The sequence below is a fragment of the Numenius arquata genome, chromosome 4 (genome assembly GCF_964106895.1).
Source record: "Numenius arquata chromosome 4, bNumArq3.hap1.1, whole genome shotgun sequence".
Taxonomy (NCBI): domain Eukaryota; kingdom Metazoa; phylum Chordata; class Aves; order Charadriiformes; family Scolopacidae; genus Numenius; species Numenius arquata.
Window position 1 is genome coordinate 34,579,930 of NC_133579.1, and position 27,704 is coordinate 34,607,633.

The window sequence follows — 27,704 nt, forward strand, 5'->3', positions numbered from 1 at the left end:
TTTAAGCATTGATCTGAAAATACCATGGAAATAAAAAACAGTATCTCATTTCCAGAAAACTATTAAATTCAGAGTTTATTCACACTTCAAACCAACCAACCAAAAAAAAATTACTTAAATCTACTGTAAATCTATAAGGATGCAAAGAATACATAGACGAAGGTAGCAATGATTTAACATTTTATTGAACTGGTGGTGCTTTATGTGCTGCTTTTAGTAAATCAATACAAAAAAAATAATTGTACCTCATGTGTCTTTATTCACCCTATAATCAAATTGCACGGTAGCAATTTCATTCAGTCCCTTAGTCAGGAAACTGATCTCATAATTAAGTTTTCTGCAATAAACTATTTTACACCAAAGTAAGTACATACACAAAGCATAATGTGAAAGTGGATTGAGAACGTTAATATATATGCTCAAATGCAGTGCCATACAAAGACAGTTCTAAAGGAGTCTGCTTAGGTATTGTAAGAAATATATGGTAGTATACCCAGCACTAATACAGCTCTGTTGGTTTTCGTATAAGTGTCTTTATACGGCACTGCAGTGCACCGTGCAAACATACTCCACAAGAAAAATGTATTTGCTGACAGCAAAAATGGCTGTAACAAATGGGTCAGTAAAAAGCCCATTGGCCATTAGAAGCTTCATTCTTCAAACATGACCTCTACATCCATCTTCTTTCAGAAATCTGATTACGTTTTCCCACATCCCAGTCTTTAGAAAGAAACATGCCTAGCAAGTATCAGTGTATATTGGATTTTACTCAAAATAGCACTGCCAAATTTGCCCTCAAATATTTCAAATCTGTTGATCCCAGACCAGTAATGACACACAGAGTTGTCAATTACTTAAGAAGTTTTGACACAGTTAGAGTAGGAACTGTAATTTCTTTAAAAATTGGCACATAGTTTGGATTCGGTTGGCTTGGACCTTGATCCAAAGTCTCAATGATAGTCTGCTTCATATCTCTGCTGGCATCGCCTCTCACTGTCAGCAAAGCTGCAATATGGTCATCCCTGCCAAATGAAAATGGTAAAACTGGCATTAGTAGGAAACTTTGCACAAGTAAGATTTTTCCAGAAATATCACTTAGTTTCACTCAGTGTCGGTATGTACTTTAATTCTTAATCAGATCTCTAGTCACTCAGAACTGGCTTCTCCAGCTCAATACAAAGCACTATTTTGGCTGCTCTTAGGACTCTCAAACATATTTTACCCTCCCAAAACACAGAATGGAAGTATTTTCATTATTGCTTTGCCATGCCACCAAGTACTGAATCACATGCACTTTCTAGTCCAGCTCACATACATTTTATATTAGCATTATTTTTTCATAAGAAAGTGGCTATGTTCTAAAATATAAAAAATATGAGCACATTCATACATTGTTTTAAAATTTGCCCAAGACTACAAAGAAACCGTGACGTTTTCTATCTATATTAACTGTGAGGGCAGAAAGAATTACCTGATATCTGGGTATTTACTAACTAAAGTTGAAACTTCCAAATAGAGCAGTGAAGGATCAGTTAGCTTGATAACCTCTGCAATGGCTTCAATGATGTCACAGAGTCCTTCAGTGTCCTCTCCAGAGCCCTGCAAGATCAAAAGTAAAAAAAAAAAATAAAAAATCCCCAAAACAAAAACAGTCCTCCCCCCCCAATATCTACAAACAATCCTTTAATTAGTATTTTGTCTGACAATGCTGTTGAATTGCCCAGCAGCTGGATTTTCAGACATTAAGAAAACAAAATATTTGTGAATTGTCACCATAAGCCTCTTCCCTCTTTCCCTCTTCTTCATTCAGAGACTTACCCCCAGAATATCAGTAAAGTCATGTCTTACAAACAATATGTTGTTTTTATTCACATAGTGATATATTCCAGTCTTTAACTTTTGATGATTTGCCAAAACCAGATCTCCTCTGAAACACTGCTTAAAAACTGATTCCGTGTTAGCTTCCTTCTAGTCATCTGGCCAGCAAGGCAGCTTTCAACAACTGATCAATTGAACTGTAATATCTATTTAATCTCTGGACTGTTTTAGTGCTTTTAGTTCCAGGTCATCCGGTCCTGCCAATCTGGTATTGTTCAACGCATTTATTCCATAACCTCTTCTATCAATGCCTTAATCTGAAACAAATCTAACACAAAATCCCACATAATGAAGGACTCTGATGCAGGAGTTGCCCCAACACCTGCTACACTGAACAGAGATGAACTTCCCCCTCCCCACCTTCCCCAGTTTTTCAGGCTTTATCTTTCTCCGCATTCTCTTTGTATTTTGACACCTGTTGGCCCTCTGAGCTTTCTGGCAGATTCCTGCTCCTTATGCAGTTAAAAAAAGATTTATGTATTCATTTCAGGCCTATCTTGTATGTTGTTTCTCAAAAACATTTTTTGGCTCGTCTTTTCTATTGGGGTCAACATACTTGTCTTGTTGATTCTAAACGAATACACTGCATGCTACTTAGGTAATAAGTAACTACCTCTGATGCAGTATTGCCCTTTCTTCCAGCCAGAAAAAGCAAAGCCCAATTATTTTTTAACAAACAACCACTTTTTTTTCTTTCACTTACTACTACAAATTCAGGGTACCTATCTCTGTGAGGACATTCAAACATTCAGTTGAAGAGAGCTGTATAAACACAAAGCAGTAGAAACTGGGGGTCAGGAACTTCAGCAGCAGGTCCATGTGTGTTCAGAAACTGTCTGTACCCTCAGCTGGCATCCTTGATATTCACCACGTCACCCAAAACTTTGGAGACATGGAGATCTAACTCCAGCCGTTTTTCCCAAGCAGTAAATGTGTGGTTTATTCTAAATTACCAGGTTAACAGCATTACCCAAAGCAAATACTTACAGCCGCAATCTTCTTAAACAGAAATCTGAACTGTTCTGCTTCTTTGATCATTCTTTCTGCACCCTCTTTTCTCTCTTCTGCGTTCTTGAAAGATATACGTTTTAACATGATTGCTCTGATGTATTCCACAACCACTCTTCGATGGGCCTCAGTAGTCATTGTCTGAAAGAAAAGAAAAAGCGGGTGGATTATGCCAGTGATACCTGCAAACGTAGCCATTATTTTTAGTCTTTGAACAATTAGGAGGCTTTGAAACTTGTATTTGCACTTAATCACCAGTGCACAATTTTTGTTAATGCTACACATTTTGAGTGGCTTTAGATGTTCACAATGCTAACAGAAATGAAACCCTGTCCTTCCTTAATGAAAAGGATGTGCCAATTACGAGAACAAGACAAGATATCTCTAATGACACGTCTGAACTATTTCTGAGGAGCACCAAAGATAGAAGAACAAACATGAAATAATTTGGATAAGTCTTTAGAACAGACCTATGCTTGGCCTTGCAGCCTTGCTACTTATAGATGGTCAAGGAATGACTCGCCATCACAGAGGCTTCTGCTGGAGAACTCCAGTACATTACATAAAGCATTGCAAATCTCGCCGACATTGTCTGTGCTCTGTGTCGAGTCTGGTAAGAAGCCTGGGGAGCAGCAGCAACCACTTTCTCAGATGTTCCTTGACTGGTTTGCTGTTCTGCACTTTTCTTTTTATAGGAAATACCCACTAGTGACTAAGTGAAGCATCTAGTATTGGTGCAAGAGTAATGCTGAGGTTTAGAAAAAAAGAAAAAACAAAAAATCCCACAACTTTATGTGTTTTTTCAACTCTAACATTCGGAGAAACCTTAAATTCCATAAGTCCTCAGGTGGTGGGTTGTTTTTTTTTTTTCATTTCTTTTTTTTTTTCCCCTCCCCCCTAAGCACAGTGGCTAAGTTACTTACAATTAAGAAAAACCCTGCATATATCAAACTTTAGTTTCATTCAATATGTTCTTCAGTCAAAATTTTGGAGAAAGATTCCAGGAAAGAGAGAAAAAAAAGAAACAAAAAGAAAAAAGAGAGAGAACACAACACATTACAAAGCATTGGAAGTCTCAGCTCTCATCCAGGACGTTAAAAAAACAAATGATTTTAAGTCCTGCTTTCAAGACTGTGCAGAGATACCAGAGTTTACTGGTTGTTCAGGGATGGCTTCTCTTGCATTGGTGGAATTGATGCCAATCACACAAAGGAAAATTAACTGCACAGAATAGACTGTGGGACACTGACACGTATGCCCCATCCCACTGAAAAGTAAGTGAAGAACAAGCTCTACTACAACTGAGAAAAAGAATGCTCAAGGAGAGCCCACAGTGTGACGACAGCGCATTCACTTTACATGAGAGAAGAATGACAAAGGAGAATGACTGTAAGATCCAGATCCTCCCTGTTTCAGAACAGTGTCCTTCTCACTGGGCTACAGTCTTTTTGCAGGTGCTCTGTTCGTGTGGCTTTTAAAAACTGGATTTTCAAAACAGGGTTAACCAAGATTATTTTAAAAACAGAAAAAAAGTCCACCCCAAACCAGGGAAACAAAAGTGTGTCCCAGCCAGTGCTAGAACATATGGCATCTTGTGTGGGAGATTTTTTCGTGCTGGGAGACAGTGGAATAGCAGGTACGATGAATGCCAAAAAATGTGCTTATCATCTTTTTCCCCATAAGGTGGCAATAAATGCTACATGATGAAACACATGGGATTGCAGAGATTGGCATTAACACTTAAAAAAACCTCATGGCGAGTACTATTACCTCAGCAACAAACCAAATCTGGAAAAGAAAGCTGTTCCATGGATATAGTTCTGGGACTGAGCTAACTTCCTTTGTGTACTTTTTCTGGATTGAAAACAGGTATTCACTTAGATAATAAGGCCTCCTGGATCTGCAAATACTGATGGTTAAGAGGTCATCAGAGGAACTTTGAACTGTCCCCTCTATCTCTTTAAGTGTCAAGGTAAGAAAGAATAAGTCTATGATTTTCAGACTGTCTTTTAAGCATTTCTTAGTAAGGATTTGTTAAAAAACTTCACCTAAATCCTGATCTTGCTAGCTTCAAATATATTTCCTAAATCTTAGGGAATCATTTAAGACATGCTATCTTAACTACACAAAATTGACTTTCATTCAATAAAGGATAAAAACAAGTACAATAATACTGAAGATTAAAGGATAATAGAGAAATCAAGGTATCATTTGACAGACCGCAGGAAAGAAAGAAAAGAAAAAAAGAAATGACCTAACCTAGCACATTATGTTTAAAGTGCTGTTACAGCAGCATGAGTTATGCATTTATTAAACCTTATGGCACCACTTGAACTATAACACATTGTACATTTTAAAGTAGGAATTACAGAACGTGCATTTATAAAAAAAGTAATTACAGGCCAGACTATTAAAATTAGTTTCAGAAGAGCTAATATTATCTGACTACAAGCTTCTCAGAAGAGGTAGAAAAGTAAAAGCTGGTAAGAGTACAATCTAATAATATGCCAATACGTTTTCTGGACTAAATTCTGCAACTCTGATCTGTCTCTGACAATATTATATGGCTGTGAACAAAAAAAGATGAGAGAACAATATTAGATTTGGACTTTTACAATATGATTATGAACATTTTTTCATTTCCAGTGACGAATCAATTCCAATTTCTGTATTCCAATTCTGAGTTCCATTCAGTGTTCAGAAATTCCAAACCAACATGATATTCAGATTACATTAGCACAGTATTATAGAATATTTTGCACCTACCTTTTTATAAGGCTTTTTTATTTTTGCAAAGTCATTGAAATAATCCTCTACAGTGACACAGATAGTCCCCACTGCATTAGAGCCCATCAACCACTTCTTTGTCATGAGCTCATTGAGATGTGGCTGAGAAGGTAACAAACAATTGATCAGAACAAATTTTTGACTCTTTCATCGTATCAGTGCAGTTACAAAAAAATAGGAGGCAATTTTAAGCGTCATACATTTCTAAGCTACACTCCTTCAAAAGGAATAAGCAATTAATGTAGGAAAATGATGCAATCAGTTGTCGGAATGATAGTTGCCACAAACTGCTACCCTAACATACACACTGGGTGTTTACGTAAACCAACTGCACTAATCTGAGCACTTGTTTCATATGAGTTCTCCAAAATCCTTTATTGCATTCTCTATTTAAATGTCTATGCTAAACAGAAAAACTAAGGTCCAAGGATAAAATAAGCGTAAGAGCTGATGATTCAAATTTTAAATATGAGGCAGTTTTAAACAGTTGTGATAATGCAACTTCATGTTTGATTTCTTGCACTGCTACTGGGCACTCAGTTGCTCCTCCCTAATGGCCCCACAAACTTCCTACACTAAACTTGGTGGCCTGTATGCTTTAGTCCTTTCCCAGAACTCCACAACGCATAATTGCAGTATTCTCTACATCTACGTACCCATCTTGCTTTGCTCTCCCCAGAGAGAAAAATTCTTTACATCTTAGAGCACAGTATTTTATCAATGATAATAGTGACGTGAAGCTTGAGGTTAATGAATTTCAAAGAATGGTGATTAGAGTAGATGGAGTGATTTCTCATAATCAACGAGCATAGTTAATGAGATATAAAGGTTTTGCTTAAAAGCTCCAAGTCTAAACACTGCTCCCACATCTTTCTTAATGCGAGTCATTCAAGGTGTTTACAATAATTCAAAGTATTATTACAAATCTAACAAGTCCCAGAGCATCTTTCTTCACCCCTGCTATTTCTCTAATTTCCTTGCCTCCCTCTCCATACTCCCAATTCCTTTTTAGTAATAAAAGTAATTATGTTTTTTCCTGAGGGATTCTGTACAAGAAGCTAGATTCTTAAACATGGAAAACTATCAGTCACAAAGGGTACACCTTTAGAATCAATTAGCTATCTTAATTATAGGAGTAATGCACCTGTACAAAGATCATAACTTAATATCAGCAGTAGTTTCCCAAGTATTTTTTAAAACTCAACTATGTAAGACTAAGTACAATCTGCTAGAAGATACTCATTATATACAAAGTGCCTGCCTGAAGTCATCCTGTGAAATATAATTAAGCAATCTTTCAGCCTCCTACATGCAAACTATACCAGTGAAGAACAGTACCGATATTTACTGGCATTTTGCTAGCACATCACCTATAAAATTTGTTTAGCAATCAAAAGGCTTCATGACTACTTCATTCCTGAATTATTTTTCCTTATAAAATAATATTTCTGGTTTTTTTGAGGGAAAAAGCTCTAACCTCTAAATCCATGAAGACTTCATCTAGCAGGCTAGAGCATCCTTCTTTGGCAATGATGTCTAAAGTTGCATCCATGCTTGTATGGCTGCTTGACAACGCGTCTTCCATTTCAATTTTCAAGTATTTTCTTTTCAGACTGATTATAGATTCTCTGTGACAAATAACAATGCTTTTCATCATCCACTGATGCACAACTGCATTGCTACTAAATTTTTGAAGTGCATACATGGAAAGAAACATACTAAACAGTCTTATTTTTGGCAAGGGGAAATAATGCCTGCAGCTAGCTTTGGAAGCCTTAATTTACTCTCCACATGATTTTAGAGTGATCAATCTAGACTGCTTTTATGTTGGTAACAAACTACTGCTGATCTGTAGACCCAAGAATGGCAGCAGGTATAGATGAACACGGGGTTGGATTGCTGACCACTAAAACATAAGCAATGAGGATTTCTTTCTCCTGTTTTGATATTCTCAACAGATCAAGCTCTACCTTTACTTTTCTCCAGTTCAGTTCACCACACTGCTTGAAGGTGAACTGTGAGAGATCAAATGGAAGAGAAGATGGCAGGCCCCAGACAAACTAACTGAAATGACTTCTTCAGATTCTGAAAGTTGAAGGACAAATTTTTCTTTGGCAGTGAAATTCTTGGAATAACAAGGACTTTCATCAGTGAGGGACAATGGCTTGGCTTACCAAAGGCAAGAGGAATCACAATATCTGCCTCTTAAAACAGTAATATATTTACACCTGTTATCTTTGTTTAGTCAGCTAAACTATCTTAACTGAAACTCTCTTTGTATACAAAAGAGGAGGAAGGTCCTGGGAACATGTAGTATTATAAATGAAATATCGATACTTATTTTTCCTCACAATATGCAAGAACATGCAGACTTACTTAAAGGTCTGACAGTTGTTGATGACTGCAATCATGTATTGAACATAGCATTGAGGATACTGACGATTTTTAAGATGTTCTTCTTTATAGAACTGTGCTTCATCTTTGTACCTGTAACATATACAAGGAATGGCATTAAACAGACAGAAATCTGTAATAACTTAAGTGCACCTGTAGGACCAAATGCTCCACGTAAGGGCCCGTCAGGTATTTAGAGTATTTTATAAAGGGCTTGTTGCTCATTGATATTTAGTTTCTCTGTTCTGGGCAGAATCAAGCCAAGAAGGTGTGTTCTGTCTTCCTCATGAGAAAGAGATATAAATTTGAGATACAAAAGAAAGTGGAACTAACTCCAAAATTTAGAGCCATTTGGAGAGAGGAACTGAAAATGCCACTCAATAGGACAGAAAAACTTCTGTGGTGAAACTGGGGAAGGAAGGAAGCGAGAAAAGGAAAGGTAAGAAAAGCTTGGTTGGCATGCATGTGACAGGAGAAAGAAAATAATAAGGAAACATCCATAGGAAAACCAAGTATTGGAACTGTAGGAACAAGGAGAGGCTGAGGCAGGATAAAGCATTTATATTTTAAAAATTATGTTACCTCGTTAGAAATGAATTCATTTGTTGAAGACATAGAAGGAGTACCTTTGTTTTCAAATCTTCGTTTATCTGAGCAGCCACTTGAAGATTCTGCTCAAACATCTACATCAAAAATGGTTCAGTTACAAAGAGAGACCTTTATCACTGGTAAACCAAAGACAGAACTATCCTGTTGGAGATTCTCACTAGCACCAGCTCTACATATGGTTTTTTGTTTTCTTTTTTATACAAGTCCAGATAATTGCTGCTGACTAAACCAGAAATCACTATTTTCACAAGTGTAATTAATAAATTATTGACAATCATTAATGTATGCTGCAGTTTTCTCCTGATACCGAAAACAGTTGCATTCTTTCTTCAGCAAAAAAGGTACCTTAATATTCTAATTCAGTCAGAATTTGGCTTTACAATGGATCAAAGTTCTTGGGTCAACTCCTGCAGCTAGTAATGAAAAATCTTAACTCAAATTCCTTTGCTTTCCCCATATACAAAAGTAGTAAGTTCACATTAGTGGAGTAGAAGGGACCCCTGAACTTCAGAAACACAACTAGGCACAAGACCTAGGTGACCTACAGAGAACGGTGTTTGTGAGGAGGGGAACTGGAAAGGAAGGGTACAAGGGAGGTGGAAACATGAGCTGCTTTTATGCTGAGGTGATTTTGAAAGTTTCACTGTTACATGAGTCTCAACACTGCTGCCTTTGATAGCACAACACTAGAGCCAATCAGCCACCAGTTTCTTTGACATTACACACTTTCTGAAAAGGACTAAATGAAGTCAACCTTGTTGCTAATACAAATGTGCGAGAATGTAGCAAAAATCCTGGTATAAGACAGGAAAAAAATGAAGTGTGAAACAAATAAAGGAAGAAGAGACCATCTATCTTTCACTGAAGGCACCTAACACAACATTTGTAAAGAAAAATTAGAAAATGAGCATAATAAGCTGACATTTTCTGGTTGATAAAGATTGCTTGAAAAACTTTCCATTTCTACTACCAACAACAGGGTGGTACAGGTTGGGTTCTTTTGTGGCTTTTAAAATTTAATGATCTTAGAAATATCATTTTCTGATTTGAGGCTCTTTAATAGTTTGGACAGGCATTAATGTTAGTTGAAGTAGTGTTTAAACAGCAACATTTTTGATCTTCAACAGAACTTTTCTTTCCAGTATTAAGGTGTTTGTATAATGAATAATTTACAGGAACAAATACATCCCTAACTACCTCAGCACCATATTAACAAACAATATTCTAATAACTTACAAACATCTCATGTGGTAGGCTTATACTACGAATTTACATGAAGTGACCTAAGTAAAAGCAGTTAACTAAATACAAATATCAACTAAATAGGCTGGGGAAAACAAAGGTTTCTCCACATAAATAGAACTAAGACTTTAAGTGTTAAAATGAAAAAGGCAAATAAAAACCTCAAAAGAAACAACCCCACCAACTAACAACTCTACAGGAAAAAAACAAACTAAACTTCAATAGACATAGAAACAATGGCATTCCGAACAGTTTGGTCGCCCCCCTCCCCCATCCCTCCATTCCCCCAAATTTATGTACTGCTACGCTCTGACATGCTCTGGGGCAATCCTGCTTCAGCAGGGGAGTTGGACTAGATGATCTTTATGGTCCCTTCCAACTCTAAAAATTCAGTGAAATTCTGTAGATTTTTCTAGAGTAACCAAATTCTCGTATACCTGAAAAACAATGGCTGGGAGCGTAGTCTGGTAGTAGCCATCTTGATCTGCTTCTGGTTCAGTTTCTTTTATCCAGTCTTTTTTATCTGTCTCCAGTGCTTTCCGTAGCCAGCCAATGATGTTTGACTACATTAAATAAAGCAACCAAGAAAAAGAAAAGATTTTTTAATTTAACACAACAACAAAAAAACCCCACTAAAATATTTAGAATAGCAGCCACTTCCATAATGAAGAATGGCATAGTTAACAGACAACGTTAACCACTCTTGTCATCCCTACAGAATATAGGTAGCTTAGACAAAGTTTAGTACTGGTAAACTAGCGATGTAGTTTCAATCAAGCCTAGGCATGTTTTGGGAGTGCTCCAAACACAAACAGCAAGTCAGTTTTGTCAGAGTCAACATGTTTACTAACTTTGGAAGCATTTATTAAGCTTTAGGCTTCAAACTGAGTTTTTCAACAACTGAAAAAATTAGGATAATACTTGATGTAGGAAAATTAGCATATATCTACTTGTAGTTCTTCTTACCCACATTTTAGGAAACTGATGCTTGGTACCCTTGGGGACAAAACCCCAGGATCAGATTAAATGAGTTTTGTTTCTTGGAACTTAAGTGCTGCAGAAAATAGTGATGGAGATGCAATAAATAGTTGGCTCTCCTTCCATCTGACAAGCATATTATACAGCAAACAGACATTAAGAACAACTGGCTTTAGAACTAGATTAAGTCAGTTTTCTGATCACTTGCATGACACAGATACTCTTGAAAATATGTCCACGGTAAGTAGTAAAGACCAACATGTTTGCTAAGTATGTAACTGGATTCTTTGATTTCTGTCTAACACATTATCCCCACATGTTCAAACGGTTTAAGTTTTCTGCCTCTTTTCTACTTTGTTCCCATTTAGTTAAAACCCCTAGTAATATAAAGGTTCATACTTCTTTCCAATGTATCCCAGGTGTATTAGTGTGTCCTACCATGAAAATTAAACATGACCAGGAGGCATGTACAGAAAGGGTAAAAAAGTCTAAAATACATACTTTTCTTTTTTAATGTTTACATCTTTTAATGAATTAAATCAGTACCTTTTGGTCAAAATTCCCATCAGCAGATAGGATAAAGAAACTGAAAGCTCTACAATCTTCCTGCACAAGAAAGGCTGTTGACCAAATGCAGACCTGTAGTTTTCTTTTTCTCTTTTTGACTACAGTGAATGGCCTGTCAAATGCTGTATCTGCCAAGTACATACAGTACCATCTGCAATTATGTGAAACAATGTACTATTTTTTCCTCATAAGCATGGAACTGCTCTGATGAGACATGATTTGTGAGGAAGAATGAATCTTTTAAGCCAGTAGGCCAGGAGACATCAACATTTTTCACCTTAAGATCATAATTTACAAGAACTTTTTTCCAAGTTGAGGTGCTTGGAAAAAAAAAAATCTATTAGAAATCCGTTAAAATGTATTAGTATTTTATTTCTCATGAAAATGAGACTTTTTTATTGACTTAAACATCAATATTTATTTCGTAATCGTGACTATGAACTTACTTTCATTTACCCAAACAGAACTAGCTACATTTTGTATAAGCAGTTTTAAACACAACATCAAAAGAAATAAAGTGTAAGTGGGGATGTGTAGAAAATTACATCAGGCTGAATCCTGTGAAACAAATAGGCAGTTTCAGTATTTTCTGCCTTGAGAAGAAGATACAGCCAAAAATCAAAATCAACAAAAGAAAACCACTGTGTTTAACAGAATACAGTTTTGCTTTATTTTATTTATAGAATATAAGCACAACAGTGTTCTGTATATAATGTTTTTCAGTAAGTAGGGAAAAAACATTTCTGAAAAATCAATGTACATACATTTTTTCATCTTAAGAGGGGACAAAATTAATTCAAAGGCATTTCCTGAGTCAAGCCAAAAGTAGCTTGAGAAAACAAACCAATGTTCTCTTATCCTAAAGGTAAGTGCAGAAAAATAAACTTGCATTAAAGTCCTAGTAAAGTTCATGTGAAGCAGAGCCTCTACTGGCAACTTCCTTGAGACAGAACAAGATCGGTTCATATTATTGTGATGAGCATCAAGTCCAAGCAGTTGCTGTTGCTGGACATATTTTAGTGGCTGACACATCCAAAGAAGCAAGAAATTTCCCTCCTCTGCTTGGCAGAGCTCCTAAACTTAGGAGGAATAGGAATTCAATTGAACAATGTAAGAACAGCAAATCCAATGTTCCAACTATCCCTATCCAGTCTCAGAGGCAATCTTTAAAGAAAAATACATTTAGAAACCTGACAATCACATACTGATTCCTTTGCCATGTAGTTGACCACTTTCCAGGGACTCTTCGGATAACCAAGTAGCAGTGTCTTTCTACTTAAGGTACACTTGTAACGGCATGCACAAAAGGAAATGATGCTCATGCAGTTGACAGGCATGAAAGGAAAAAGACTGTTAAAAGAATCGAACTGGCAAACGTGAACATCCTGATTACCTTGAAACTATGACATCTGTACCAAATGTTGGTGTAGTTACTGTAGGTACCAAGCTGCGTTCAGTGGCTTGTAAGTGCACTAATACCTAACATACTAGCACTATGAATTTAGATGTACAAACACTGGAATTCCTTCCTTTCTACTAAAATATGATTAATAGTGGTTAATACTTAATACCGAGTTCACATTTGTCACATTAGTTTCCTCTGATGGAGGAACAGCACTGAGGCACTAATGCAGCTATAAACTCATCTGAAGGTGTCTTTTTATTATTATTACTCACAGTAAGTGTTGACATATACTTGCTGAGCAGCTGGTCTACCACATTTTGTGAAATCAGGGGATTCAGAGAATTTACATCCACTTCGGGAGACAGTTCTGAATTTCCCATCATCTCTGCACTAAGTTTAAAAAAAAAAAAGGCATTGCAAATTAGTAAACAAAAATGAGATAAAAAGTTAAAATCTATACAGCTTTTATTTGTATGACCACAGTAAAGGGCAATTTTCTAATACCTATACGTTTCAAACAGTTCTTAATAGTAACTGCAACAATAAATGCATTTACAAGGAATGTAAATAAAACTATATAAAAGAAAGAACAGGATGTAAAAGCGATAGCCTAGCATATATTAAAAAAAACTAACCATGTTACAGACATTTTAAATATCCAACCCTTTCACGTGTTTAACTTTTATGTACAAGAATTAGCTATTGCTTAAGACTGAGTAAAAGCCAACTGGTTCAAACTGTCGGCTGTTAGTAGAAGACGTTTTTATATATCTTTTAAATTTCAGAGGTGATGACAAATCTTCCCCATTGTAACTGAGAAGGTGTAAGAGCAGTGAAAAGTACTAAATACTCTCCTTAGAGTTTCTCAAAAGAGCTTCTGTTTTGCTACTTGTATCAAATCTATATCAAAGCTAAAATAGATTAAAAGAAAATCTACTAATGATTCCTGTATTGGTAGAGAATACACTTAATATAAGATGAGGAGGCCAAATCAAAGACGCACTTCATGGGTACTGTATTATAACAGCACCATTAGCTACAGTTGCTTGCAAAAGCAAATTCTTGATTTTGTAGGATTAGAAAGAAACTAGAGCAACCCTCAAAATATTTTGACAAGGATTATATAAAATCAGAATGATATTTTGCATCTATATATAAGATTATATGAGTTGCTTGTGTAACTAAAACAAAAATAGCTATGCCAAAGCACAACATAGCAAGAACTCTAAATATTTCATGCTCAAAAAATCAATAACTCAAAACCACACTCTTCAGAGAGTGCTTTGTTAACAGTTGATGGAAATATATTCAATAACAAAATAAATTGTTTTGAATTCCATTTTTAGTATGCTTTTCAGAAGGAAACAACAAATTCTATTAAAAAAATCCTAAACAAATGTTTAGTTTGTATATTTCTGCCAGTTAAAGTTGTTTTCTGGGTACACTCAGTGAGTCAACACAGTGGTGCTTCCATATAATGAAAAAAAAAAATCTCAGAGCACTAAAAATATCAAACAATACTATGGCTAACTACTTAAGAAACAAAATGCTTGTCTTTGAAACCCTAAAAGCTACTGTAACTGAACACTTTACATTTGTAGTGTCTTCCTGAGCCTGTAGGAAAAGAGACCGAAGATATTTTAAGTGGCTCGAGCTATTCAGAAAACTGAATTCCATTCTGTTGCTGTTTACATAAAGAACACACGTACTAGCCGGACCTGCTCTAGGCTTATTCATGGGAAATGTGAGAAGCTGATTATGGCACTGTGCCAATTTAGAAAATATGTCTAGCCTTATTATACCATCATTATCTCTGCTTCACAAGGCCACAGAGACATTAAATCTTTCTCAAAGCTTATCAACTGAAACCCCAAAATAAAGACCACAAGGTTCTACCTCCAGCCCCCAAATACAAAAATTTTTCCTTACACAAGTTCTCTTTCCCAATTGCCACAACCAAAGTGTCGGGGGGAAAGGAAGTGATAGACAACCCTCTTAGAGGTGTCAGGAGCCTTCTAACTGTAGGGAAGAGTTATTTCCCTTCAACAGAAAGTTTATAGTCCAGTTGAAATTTCAACCAGAAATTATCTGGAAACTAACATTTTAGAAAGCTTCTATTCTGCCTCCTATGCCAGGCTCAACACCAATCCTGCTCTGTCTTGTAAAAAGAGGTACTGAACCCAGAGACAGCATTCAGCTAGATATATAGTACCATTCCTTCTGTTCTTCAGAGTGAAGATTGTTGACACTGTAGCAATGTTCTTGAACTCTTACCAGTTCTGTCAACACTTGATCAGTATCTGATAAAATGATGTCATAAATATGGGCATCAGGATCTTACAAGACTTGTATTTTCCCTGAAACACAGATTAGGGTCCCGCTCCCAAACCAGCAGTATGTTTTCAAAGCTCTCATTGACTTGAATACATCTAGCACAGTGAAAAGTGCATCCCACTCAAAGGCTATTATTCTACATGGAGCATCACTTTATTTCTCAGCTATGAGCTGAATACAGTTCTAAAAACAGCTTCCACCACATGCTCTGGTAAAGAACATGATTCTTTTGAAACTCCTGTCTTGCAAATACTACAAGCAGAAATTATGCATGGTTTTCTTATCAATTCATTACATGGAAAAAACGGTCAATGCTTCTCTTAATTGGCCAGTATTTTCCCAGCTGGTTTTGAAGTCTAGCTGTAATATACAAATAGAAATTTATATGTTTATATTCAATTACATTTAATAAAAATAGAGAAAGATTATAAAGGAAAACAACTATCTTCCACCATGCAATGTTCCATAAATGTGGACAAGGGAATATAACTGCAGTTTAGAACCTATTTTTCATACAGGGAAAAGAGGGCGAAATATCACAGAAACACAGTGCTCATGATGTCATATAGCTCATCCTCCCTCACAATTTATTATAAACACAGCCCTATAAAGAGTTGTTTATTGTGTTGTTAAGAAATGTCCAGCAACTGAGATTTGGTATGCTCTGCAAGTCTCCTGTTTGAGCACTTTTCTGCACTCACAAGCCTGAGTTTATTTCTGCTTCCGCTGTCCACTACAAACATACAGAACAGCTAATTATCATCCATCCTCTTTATAAAAGTTTATCTATAACACCACAATTACTGCACTGCCTTCCCAGGCTTTTTTTTTTTTCTTAAATTTTCTTTCAAGAAGACAGAAACTCAAAGCCTTAATTTTTTTCCTGAGATATTTCCTCTAATTCCCATCACACTTGCTACATGGATATATAGGGGAAAAGTGCATTTTCGGATACCTTGTGCTGTATCTACTCCTCTCACTGTTTCACTTCCTTTCCAAGGCTTCGCCATCAGATGCTACAGGCCACATAACTTTCTTTAGCAGAAGTGATTCCTTTCTGATTTGTTTGCTTTGTAAATAAATGCAACGCTGGCTTTGCTCCCTCCCTTTGCCCTTCCTACGATGGAGTACATTGAGAGATTTTTAACTTTTAATTGTTTAACTCAATAGCAATCTGCTGTACTTTCTGGAAGACGGGCAATTTTAAGACCAAGAATTGTCTTACTGGAACATCAGCCCAGGACATAAATGAAGAACCTGGGTACCTATGCCATGCCCCTATAGGTAGAGGGATTCACATATTTCTGATTATCATTCATTGTGGAGCTATTCCTCTGGCCTTCTATTAACAAAGAAGAAAAGGCCAATGAACTCAGCTCCTTTATCTGATCAGTAGCTGTACCCTTATTAGTGGCCCCATCTCTCATATACCCTGCACAGGTATGTAAGTATGCATTACTGGGTGCTTCTGATTGCTCCTTGCAGGCAGGAGAAACAGGAGAACTTTGCAGTGTAGACCAAAGAACAGAGCTCTAAACACAAAATGAATCTTAAAGCTGGTTATAAAAATTCTACAGAGGAGTATCATCTCCTACTTATTTGCTTTGTATATATATATATACACACTCTAAACCTATGAAGCATCCGATTTGTTGAATTAGTGGGATTGAACAATCGAAGACGACAAAAGTGTACGCAGACTCTGGGTCAATGCCAGCTATTGAGAACAGGATTACAGTCATGAGCCACAGAAAGGCTAGCATTACTTTTTCCCAAACAAATCAGTTGCCCTAGTAACTACATGCCAGCAAAAACTAAACAGTTGCCATTTGAGTAAAAAAAACCAAAACAACGACATAATGCTTGTTATCCCAACAAATCACACCACTCAAAAGAAAAGAGTTTAAGAGTATCACAGGAGACAACCTGCAAGCAGAAATTCTTCTAAATAAACAAATCACCACACAGTTCTGATAGAAAACCTGAAGGAAGTTACTACATTCTTTCCATTTAACAGTAATGAAGCAACACTGAAACAGTCCCAACCCCTGTAAAAAAAGAACAATAGAAAGTTAATAACCATACAAGTCTTCTGGGGCTGTGGCCAACAACAAACATTTTGTTCACACACATGAACTCTCAATCTCTTCTGCTCTTCCCAATACTTCAAACTGGCACACAAATACAAGGTGACTGTAGCTTCAAGCATGTCTTTAACTATGTTAAAAATTTCAGCCTTCCAAGCAACTCAAAAATCACATATTAGAAAATGCCAACAAGTTTTAAGGAGCAATTTCCAGAAAGCAAAATGCATAATAAATGCCAAGCCAGCAAGTTCTTACTGTTATTCCTCTTTTGTTTTATCTTCTTATATGTTAACAGACATACAAACACTAGCACATAGCTGTGTTTTGCATGCTTATTCTCAACTATTGCTTTGCAGAAAAGATAAGGGGACCTTACCTTTTGTATGTATTTAAAACCCAAGTTAGAAGGCTAACAATCTCATTTGCTTCCAGATCCTCTGCAGCAAGCTCTTGCATGCGGGTGGACAAAGCTTGATGGTACATGTTTAGCAATTTATTGAAAATGTCATAATGTGGAGGAAAACACTGATCCAGTAAGGTTTTAGCCACAAGCAGGTCATCCAGGACGTATTTACGTATGATTTCTAGATGGCGCACAAGCCACATTTTGTCAGATTCTCTAGTATCTGCTTGAGTGCCTTCAATTCGTGTGCTCACAGTTCTTTCTAAAATGTTGAACATTTTTTCTTTCCACTTCTTTGGTCTGCCAGGAGGTATGAACCCAGTTTGTTTTTTCCGGTCTAACATGCGCCTGTCAATTTTCTCCTCCCTCTCAATTATCCTAACAACAGAAACAAGCAAGGTTGGGTCTCGACGGACTGTAACAAGAGATCTTTGAACCACCATCCAAAGTTGCTTTGCCAACTCCTCAGAAAGTTTCTGCATATCCCCAAAGTACGTATGGATGAGGTTCATGTCATGTGTGTTTTTGCTGTCCATGCGATACTGCTCATACATCAGGTTATCACGAGAACACTCTAAATCCATCAGTTTTCGATGAGCTTGCAGAAGTTCCCCTCGCTCAATCAGATCTTGGGTCTCCCTGACTATCTCTGGAACTGAAAGAACAGCAAAAAGAAAAAAAAGAAAGTAAAACAACACAATCAAAATACAAAAAATAAATACAATAAATACAAGACAATAAAAGCACTCAGAAACAATCTGGGCTGTAGTAATTATTTTGAAATAATGTAAAGGAAATGATTTTTAAGTATTAAAAATGACTAGTAAATGCTATATATCTTCACACTTTATTAACTATAATGCTCCATTTTGATCAGTGGCTAAACAAACTAAGATCATAGTGTCAATGGAACATAATCTCCTTTCTCTCCCTCATTCCCCCCTTAAAAAAGTAGAAAAAAAAAAAAAAGGCCATGAAAGTCTATCACAAAAAAAATTGCAGTAAAAGCCTTTTGTATAAGAAAGCTAGTAACTTGCCTGACTAAAAGTCACTTACCCTGTTGAACCTGAGGCTGCATATACCCAACAAATACTGAATTTTACCTCCTTCTTGAAGAAACAGTTTTTGCCTGTGTAAGGCACAAAGGAAGAATAGGAATGATTACCTATGCTGCTAAACTAAAAGATTTTTTCTTTATTATTTTTCAGTATTTGAGGAATACTATAGAAGAGAATTAGGATCCTGTGGGGGAAAGAACTGAGAATCTCAGCAGAAAAACCGTCACTACAAACAAGGCAGCTAGTGATAAAACTGTCACCCCAAAAAAAGGTTTGAAGAGACAGTTATACACAATCATTAATCATGATGGAAACCACTTGGTTTATAAAACATTTGTTTTGCTCAGAGTGACGTTATCAACAACTGTACTGTTTAACAATCCTGGGGGCAGATGCTTCACACTAAAAATCGTTCATGATGCCAGAAAAGAAAAGGCTTATTGTCTCAATTACACTCATCAGCGTAAAAGAAAACAACACCCCCAAAATAAGTCAGCATTGGAACATAGAGAATTTTTTTGTTCTTTGTTTTTTATTGCTAGACATAGCATGTAAACAGAAATACTACTCTTAAGTTGCATACCGTATCCCACTTTGTTACTGTAGCAGTTAGACATACTCTTAAAGAGAGAAAACAAATCAGCCTGCTATGATTGGGAAACCATTTTTCTTCATAGCTACATTTTGTGAGTTACTATCAGGAGAGAAGAGAAGATAAAAGACTATTTAAATTAAATCAAAGGGGTATGATAGGTTCAGCCCCCATTGTGGGGATAAAATTCTTAGAATTACTTATAAGCAGGAAAGCCCTGGCAAGGAATTCACCCTGATTCAAGATGGAATGGAATGTGCACCAAAAAGCTTGCATAAAAGGACAGAGGTAATGCCATTTTCTTTATCTTTACAGTATTCATTATATCATACTAATATTATTTAATTTTGCAAACCTTCATAGTTATGCAGTCATGCAAGGAAGAACTGTATAACTTCTTTATGCATGCGATTTTGCTGCGTGATTCTCAAGCAAGGATTGTGCACAGTTGAAACTAAACTTCGAGTAGTTTATACTTATGCTTGTAATGTTAATGGAAATCCTTGAGGCTCTTAACTGTTGCGTGAGAAAGATGGTCAGGGAATCTTTGACTGGAGATCTTGCTGTTTCCTGTTTTGCCTTTGTTGGTGAAAATTTTCACTTCTTAAAATGATTTGGGACTATTTTTACACAACAGACCTGCTGTAAATGCCCAACTCGCAACATTCCAGATCCTCCCAAATTTTCTCTCTGCACGTGCTGCTTGTATATTTTATACTAAGCGTGTTATCCCTGCTACTGATTGTTAACAAGAAGCTTCCTTATGACTTGTGTCTGATGATGAGATAGCCCAGACTAGAAGTTTGTACAGTGCAATTTTGACTCGATGTATATTAAACGGTTACCAGCTACTTCCCTGAACATGACGTATAGGCGATTCTTCCTTAATTCTTCATTCCCAGTGAAGTTTTAAGTTCTTGACATTACTTGATAACCTTATAGCTGTCAGTACCATTTTAAAGTGTTTTCAGTATGTGACAGATTAAAGAGCATTACATTACCTGAAAAGATGTTCTTGAGATTTTCTACAGCAGCTGCCAGTTGGCTATGTTGCACTACAGCATCCTTAACATCCTTGAGGTTTTCTATGGTGTTGATGCTCTGTCTCCAGTCCTTATTGACGTCTACCAAAGACTGCTGAATGTCCTTTACATCATTCAGTGCATTGTGCAGTTGACTTAAACCTGTTCGTACTCCATCTAACTGCGACTGGATTGCTGCCTTAAATACAAAAGGCAAAGAAAGACCTCATACTACTCATTATGTACTTTCAACATCTCTCAAGAATTAATTTTCATTTTAGTATCTAACATATCTAAATGAAAAGGCAATATTATAGCTTACTAAAAACGTGTAAATTACTGTGTGTGCACACATTCTTTTTTTGAAGTTCTGAAGCTGTATCTAGTTTTAAAGGACCTTCACCCACAAAGCTAGCATAGGAGCTTAGACAGATCATCTTTATATATCTATATTAAACCAGGATCATGGGAACGCAGAATGAGATTTCTTTGCGTTTACTTCATAAATTCATTTCAAAGGGGGATAACAGAAGAAAACTGATCCAGATGTTTCAACAGTATGCTTAGTATGTACAGATTCACAACATATTTTACTAAAGCAATTACAAATTTTGACCAGCAACAGAAAATATTCTAAAAAAACAACAATTCTGAAGTGTTCTTAAAAAAACCAACTACCATCTAGCCTGTGGTGCCAGAAAGCCAAAATAATAAAAAGGTATCCAGTCAAAACAAAAAACAACAAAACCCCAAACAGAATAAAATTTTGACATTGTGAAACATCAACAAGCAGACCAACAATCCAGCTACTAGACTATTATGGCATAAAGAAAGGTTATTGATACAGATATCTCTTGTCACAGGTGACACTTGAAATAATGACTCTTCAAATAGGCTATTAGTCCTGAATATCATTCTACAGTCCAGACACCTTACAGAACATACATTATAGTGTGTACCTATAGGAAAGAAATCAGATCACATCCACAGCATGTCTTTTATGTATGTGTTTTTAAAGAAAAGTAACTAAGATTAAATCAGGTGAGTGGAAAATGAAACTGGAAATAGCAGACTTCAAAAGACACACCAAAGGCCAGACATCAGTGAAAACTCAGTTGCACACCTCAAGGACTTGAAATAACCAGCAAATAGATGAGGCACTAATGGTTTTGCTAAGCTCAAAACACATTTTTTGCCATACTTTAGAAGCCAAAAAGCTTGGGCGGTCATGGAACTTTCTGTCTGTTACTAGAAGCCAAAGAGGAAATCCTGGTAACTATGAACAACATTTATTGTGTTTTAAATGTACTGGGAAAGTCCCAGAAAAATGCAGTGATTCTTAAACTACAGCTATTTATGTACTTCCAAATTATGACATGCTGATTTTATTGATAAAAATGTATTTTCCTGTCAGACTCAGTACAGTTAAGCAGTGGTAAGACATTTTTACGCAACATTTATCTACAGAACTGCTGCAGTAACATATTTTTCTCCTACAAGAACTGAGGTAATTAGGATACCGAAATTCAATGATACTTAAACATTCAATATGATACTCACACACAATCTCCTGAAGCTCACCATTAAGTATTTTAAAGAACACATGACCATTAAATGTTCAACACTCATGATCTGATATTTTGATTTCTTCAAGGCAGATCTTCCAAGTATCACAGAATATTTTTGGTTGGATGGGACCTTTGAGATCATCGAGTCCAACCAACAAAAAAAAAACAACCAAACCCCAACAAAAAAAACCACACCCAAAAAATCCCAGAACACCAAACACCAAAACCAAACCAAACCAAATGCCCACAACCCCACCCCACCCACAGACACAAACCAACAATCTCGGGCACTAGAGCATGCCCTGAAGTGCCATGTCTACATGTTTCTTAAATACCTCCAGGGATGGCGACTCCACCACCTCCCTGGGCAGGCTGTTCCAGTGCCTGACCACCCTCTCAGTAAAGTAATTCTTCCTAATATCTAATCTAAACCTCCCCTGCCGCAACTTCAGACCATTTCCTCTGGTCCTGTCATTATTCACTTGGGAGAAGAGGCCAACACACCCACCTCTCTACAACCTCCTTTCAGGTAGTTGTAGAGGGCAATGAGGTCCCCCCTCAGCCTCCTCTTCTCCAAACTAAACACGCCCAGTTCCTTCAGCCTCCCCTCATATGACTTGTTCTCTAGACCCCTCACCAGCTTGGTGGCTCTCCTCTGGACACGCTCCAGCAACTCAATGTCCTTCCTGTAGTGAGGGGCCCAGAACTGAACACAGTACTCGAGGTGAGGCCTCACCAGTGCCGAGTACAGAGGCACCATCATTTCCCTACTCCTGCTGGCCACGCTATTCCTGATACAGGCCAGGATGCCGTTGGCCTTCTTGGCCACCTGGGCACGCTGCTGGCTCATGTTAAGCCGGCTGTCCACCAACACCCCCAGGTCCTTTTCTGCTGGGCAGCTTTCTAGCCACTCTTCCCCAAGCCTGTAGCGTTGCCTGGGGTTGTTGTGACTGAAATGCAGGACCCGGCACTTGGCCTTATTAAATCTCATCCCATTGGCCTTGGCACATTGATCCAACCTGTCCAGGTCCCTCTGTAGAGCCTGCCGACCCTCAAGCAGATCAACACTCCCACCTAGTTTGGTGTCATCTGCAAACTTACTGAGGGTGCACTCAATCCCCTTATCCAGATCATCAATAAAGATATTAAACAAGACTGGCCCCAAAACTGAGCCCTGAGGGACACCACTGGTGACCGGCCGCCAACTGGATTTCACCCCATTAATTACAACTCTCTGGGCATGGCCATCCAGCCAGTTTTTTACCCAGTGAAGAGTACACTTGTCTATGCCATGATTCGCCAGCTTCTCCAGGAGAACGCTGTGGTGGACGGTGTCAAAGGCCTTACCAAAGTCCAGGTAGACAACGTCCACAGCCGTCCCCGCATCAAGAAGGCGGGTCACATGGTCATAGAAAGAGATCAAGTTGGTTAAGCAGGACCTCCCTTTCATAAACCCATGCTGGCTGGCCCTGATCCCTCGGCTGCCCTGCACTTGCTGTGAGAGCTCACTCAAGATGATCCTCTCCATGATCTTTCCCGGTACCAAGGTCAGACTGACAGGCCTATAGTATTACATATTCAAATTTTTGCCTGTTTAACTTTTGCAGAAACTTGATTATGTTAAACAGAAACAATCACTAATCTTAGTCACTGACACAAAAGGCCAGGGAAAATTCAGAAAACAAACATCCACCCGTGTTCAGTTTGTCTCCTAACAGTCAGTTGGGGCCAGGGAAGGGGGTCGGGGAGCAAGGCATGTCCTAGCATTGTGACTTTGCTTCCTAGAATGCATATTAATCTTAAATTGGACTGACCATCCCTGTATTAAAAAAATGAAAACAAAACCAAGCCATGCTAGGAACAGGTCTCAAAACTTCAAGTTTTCAAGTGACAGACCTCAACACTAAGCCATGGAACCAGGATCCAGCTAGCAAGTACCACTGAAGGAAGAAAACACAGAACTCTGTAACATACAGACACTAAACACAGGATGACCTTACTCTGATTTCAGCCTAAGTCTGTGTGTGTGCATGCGCGTGCCTGCACTCACATGTACAATTGTGAAGGAGGGGAAAAATCATGGGGTACGCTTCTGCTACAGACAAGAATGTGACAGATTGTAGCTACCTTCCATGAACTCATGTAAAAGTCAGAGACTAAACTGACTGATCTTTTTCGGATGCAATCATCAATTCTGTGTTACAAGTTCAGTATTCAATCATTAAGACAAAGGTTTGTTGGCTGCCAGGCTGTAGCTGTCTATGGATAAACTGTGGAAGTTACAGGACATAACATTTCAAATGCTCGAATAAAATTTCAGTAAGATATATACATCAGTTTGTCACTTTCAGGATGCAAAGTTTCTTTTTTGCAAAGAGAGCAAAAATTAAAGTCCATGGTTTAAAACTATCTGGATGAAAATGTACAAGAAAAAAACAGAAGGAAAAAAAATAGAAAGTACATTCATGCTGACCGTGGACGCTCAGGTTTATCAAACTTTGTACCTTGAGTCGAGCTTCTACTGAAGCCTTCTTACGAGCTTCCCTCCTGCGATACTGCTCCACTTTATCCAGCTGATCAGGACGTTGGAGCATTCCCGCTACTCTCTGAACAGCCGTTGCAACTGCTTCCCTATCCGTTTCCTCCATTGTTGATTAGGACTTCAAAATGCCTTCATAATTTAACAGTACTGAAAATAAATATGACATTTTTAGAAAACATATTTTCATTTGATGGCTGTCATTTCAAAATTAACAATTTGAGAACTAACTTTGGCAATAAAAACTGCACCTTGACAGAAGCATCACTAGAAAACATTAGAAACAGCAGTAATTGGAATTCTAAAAGAATCACATTTGAAATCACTTAGCTTTATTTCATTAGTTTACCTGAAAGGTTCTTTTTTTTTTTTCATTTACCTTGCTCTCTGTAAGTTTGTTTCAAAAAAAAGAACAGCAGATCTTCATTTAAAAAAAGAAAAAAAAAGATTTTATCTTTCCCTAGAGTAGGTTAGCCTATTAAAAGGGGGATGAGATAACCATAAAGAAATCTTGTGGCAAGTCCAAGCAAAAATCCTAACTCTTCCTGAACTAAAATCTGGTGGAGCTGAGAGAACCACAGTACCCCTGCAATAGCTCAAATTTGGTACCAAAAGTGTTGAGAACATAGCTGTGAAAGTTTCAAATTCAGAGACTTAACTATAAAATATTTTCATTTACACTTTTCATGGATGATTTATTTTATTTTTTTTGTCCTACTCTTTGTTTTCAGTTCTTCTCACAGCATCAGTCTATCAGAGGTTCAGGTCTGCAGGGAAAAAAATTAATCAAATATTTCACCTAAGTCTCCAGTGGCATTTCTAGAGAAGTTGAGACATGCAGGCAAACTGGTATTAGATTTAAAATACAGAAAAGGTAAAATTTGCTGGCCATCAAACCAGACCCGATCTCTCAAGCTTCACTAGCTACTAATAGAAGGCAAGGAGGATCTCAGTCAACAAGGATGCAAAAACATGATGTCCACAGAACTCCAAGGGACACATCCAGAGCTCCTCGTTCCTTCCAAATGGAAAGGAACGTTTCACGTCTTCACTCATGGAATCAAATAGAACATTTTAGGTTCTACTGCCATGACTACAGAGTATACTTTATCATATCCATATGATTCCTTGGAAGTATCACTTTCAAAGCATCTCTTAGTCACAACAGACTAATTGTGTACCAGGTGCACAGAACTGGAAGAGCAAAAGCGACAAAACTAATGGGTCAAGAGAAAGACAGTTAATAGGTGAAGGAAAGATGAAACAAATAAACAAAACCCCTCAAACCAAAACAAACAAAACCAAAAAACCAAGTGAATCAAAGGAAATTGCTCACCAACCACCATACGCAAACCAGTGCCCCAGCCAGTCTCTGAACAATGGCCACTCTGGAAGCCACCTCTCCTGCTTTCTTCTTCCTCTATCCCATTTTTTATTGATGATCATGATGTTATATGGTAAGGAATATCCCTTTGGACAGTTTGGGTCAGCTGTCCTGGCTGTGTTCCCTTCCAATTTCTTGCCCTGCCCCAACCTACTCAAGGGGAGCGGAGGGCTGAGTAGGAAAAAAGAGAAAGCCTTCACGCTGTGCAAAGCAATCTTCAGCAACAGCCACAACACTGCTGTGTTATCAACACTGTTTTAGCTACAAATCCAAAATACAGCAACATGCCAGCTGCTATGAAGAAAGTTAACTCCACCCCAGCCGGATCCGGTACAACACTATCAGAATTAGTCATTTTAGAACTTAACAGGGTTCAAAAAGATTCAAGGCAATGGTTACCTGAGAGCTAGTCTGTAAGACCATAACTCTATCTCAAGTTTCTTCATCCTGTATCTCAAGATCTCTATCTCTAGTATTTTCAAAAGTTACACGCATAAGTATGCACTTATTCCAGAATTATGTCTACAGTATAAACTTTATCTACTTTATGGCCTACTTTACCTCCTCTGCTGTGCAGCCATACCCATCACTTCTCTACTAATGGACTGTTTACTTCAAATGAGGCTTGATCTCCTACGCTACATCGCAAGGACCATAATCTATTCCCACCACTCACATTTTTGAATGAATACTCTGGTTTTGTTTAGCTCAATCCATTTCCTACATCTACAATTAAAAGTTAGTTGTTTTATAATACGGATTTATTACAGAAATGGTGTCTTCAGCTGATAGTTTTATGCTGAATTACTGCCTTTATTAACAACTCTGGATATATTCAACAGAGTTATGAGAGCTTTAACTCATGCAGCCACTACCCAGGCCCATTAAGTAAATCCCATGAGCAAAGTTAGTCACTACACTGTAATCTCTTAACCAATTACATACTAACTTGCTGAGGTAAAGAGGCTGTTGCACAATTACTAACCATTCAAAAGGAAGCACAAACTTTAAGAAACCACACCAACTTTACACAGAAGCTGCCAGCCAACACCACAAACATCTTCAGAGCTATGCACTGGAAGATGGGAACAAAAGAAGAGTCCCGTGGAGTCTTGGAAAGGCTTCAGCTGCAAGTACACCCTCCTCCTCCTCCTCCGGACTCGAGCTCCGGCCGGGAGCCGAGAAGCGAGCCAGCGGGGACGACAGTGGGCGGCCCACGCCGGGACCCTCGGCGGGAACGGCCCCAGCCCCCTCCAGAAACGAGCCTCTGGGCTAGAGGCGCTCGGCGACACGCAGGTGCGGGGGCACAACCCCTCACAGCAAAAGTCCGAGGCAGCTGCGGCAGCCCCCGGCCGGGAGCCCCGGCTCCGCCCGGCGGCGCTCCCCGACAGAGGTGCCTCAGCTCGATTTACCCGCATCGACGCAGGTGCGCGTCCCTGCCGGGCAAAGGCCGGAGACCTGCCGCCGGGCAGGGAGGCAGGCAACGCTGCAGCCCTGCCACGCCGAGCTCCTTCAGCCCCGGCAGGGTCCCTCGGACAGCGGCCGCGCCGGAGGAACCCTCAGTACCCGCCTCGGCCCCGCCATTCCGAGGGGCTCCCCGGACCGGCCAGGCCCGGCCCGGCCCAACCCAGGCCCCCTTCGCTTCCCCGTTAGCGCCAGACTCGCGTCGCTACCGACGCCGACGGAGCTCAGCCCGGCCGGGTGGCGCTGACCGGCCAGGGCGCTGGCAGGGAGCCAGCGGCGGGGGCAGGAGAAGCCGCCGCCAGCACTTACCGGTTGCCGCCCGCCCCTCGGCAAGGGGAACTGACAGGCCGCCAGCGCGCAGGCGCTGGGCTCACACCGCGGCGCA

General features: G+C 38.4%; 1 protein-coding gene across 2 annotated transcripts; it reads right to left on the minus strand.

The window, feature by feature from the left end:
• Window positions 1-53: 53 nt before the first annotated feature.
• EXOC3 (exocyst complex component 3) lies at window positions 54-27,703 on the minus strand. 2 transcript variants are annotated; one of them, XM_074146483.1, is made up of 14 exons: window positions 27,629-27,703; window positions 24,437-24,621; window positions 20,344-20,563; window positions 18,749-18,821; window positions 17,666-18,347; window positions 13,141-13,258; window positions 10,356-10,481; window positions 8,650-8,750; window positions 8,050-8,160; window positions 7,151-7,301; window positions 5,653-5,775; window positions 2,866-3,027; window positions 1,472-1,599; window positions 54-1,022 (listed from the first exon to the last, which is right to left on the minus strand). In XM_074146483.1, the coding sequence occupies exons 4-14, from the start codon at window positions 18,768-18,770 to the stop codon at window positions 851-853; spliced, it is 1,896 nt and encodes a 631-aa protein (XP_074002584.1). In that variant the 5' UTR covers window positions 18,771-18,821; window positions 20,344-20,563; window positions 24,437-24,621; window positions 27,629-27,703; the 3' UTR covers window positions 54-850. The 2 variants fall into 2 exon arrangements, with proteins under 2 accessions (XP_074002584.1, XP_074002583.1); XM_074146482.1 differs by lacking the exon at window positions 18,749-18,821 and having other exon boundaries at window positions 27,629-27,701.
• Between the last annotated feature and the right edge of the window lies 1 nt (window position 27,704).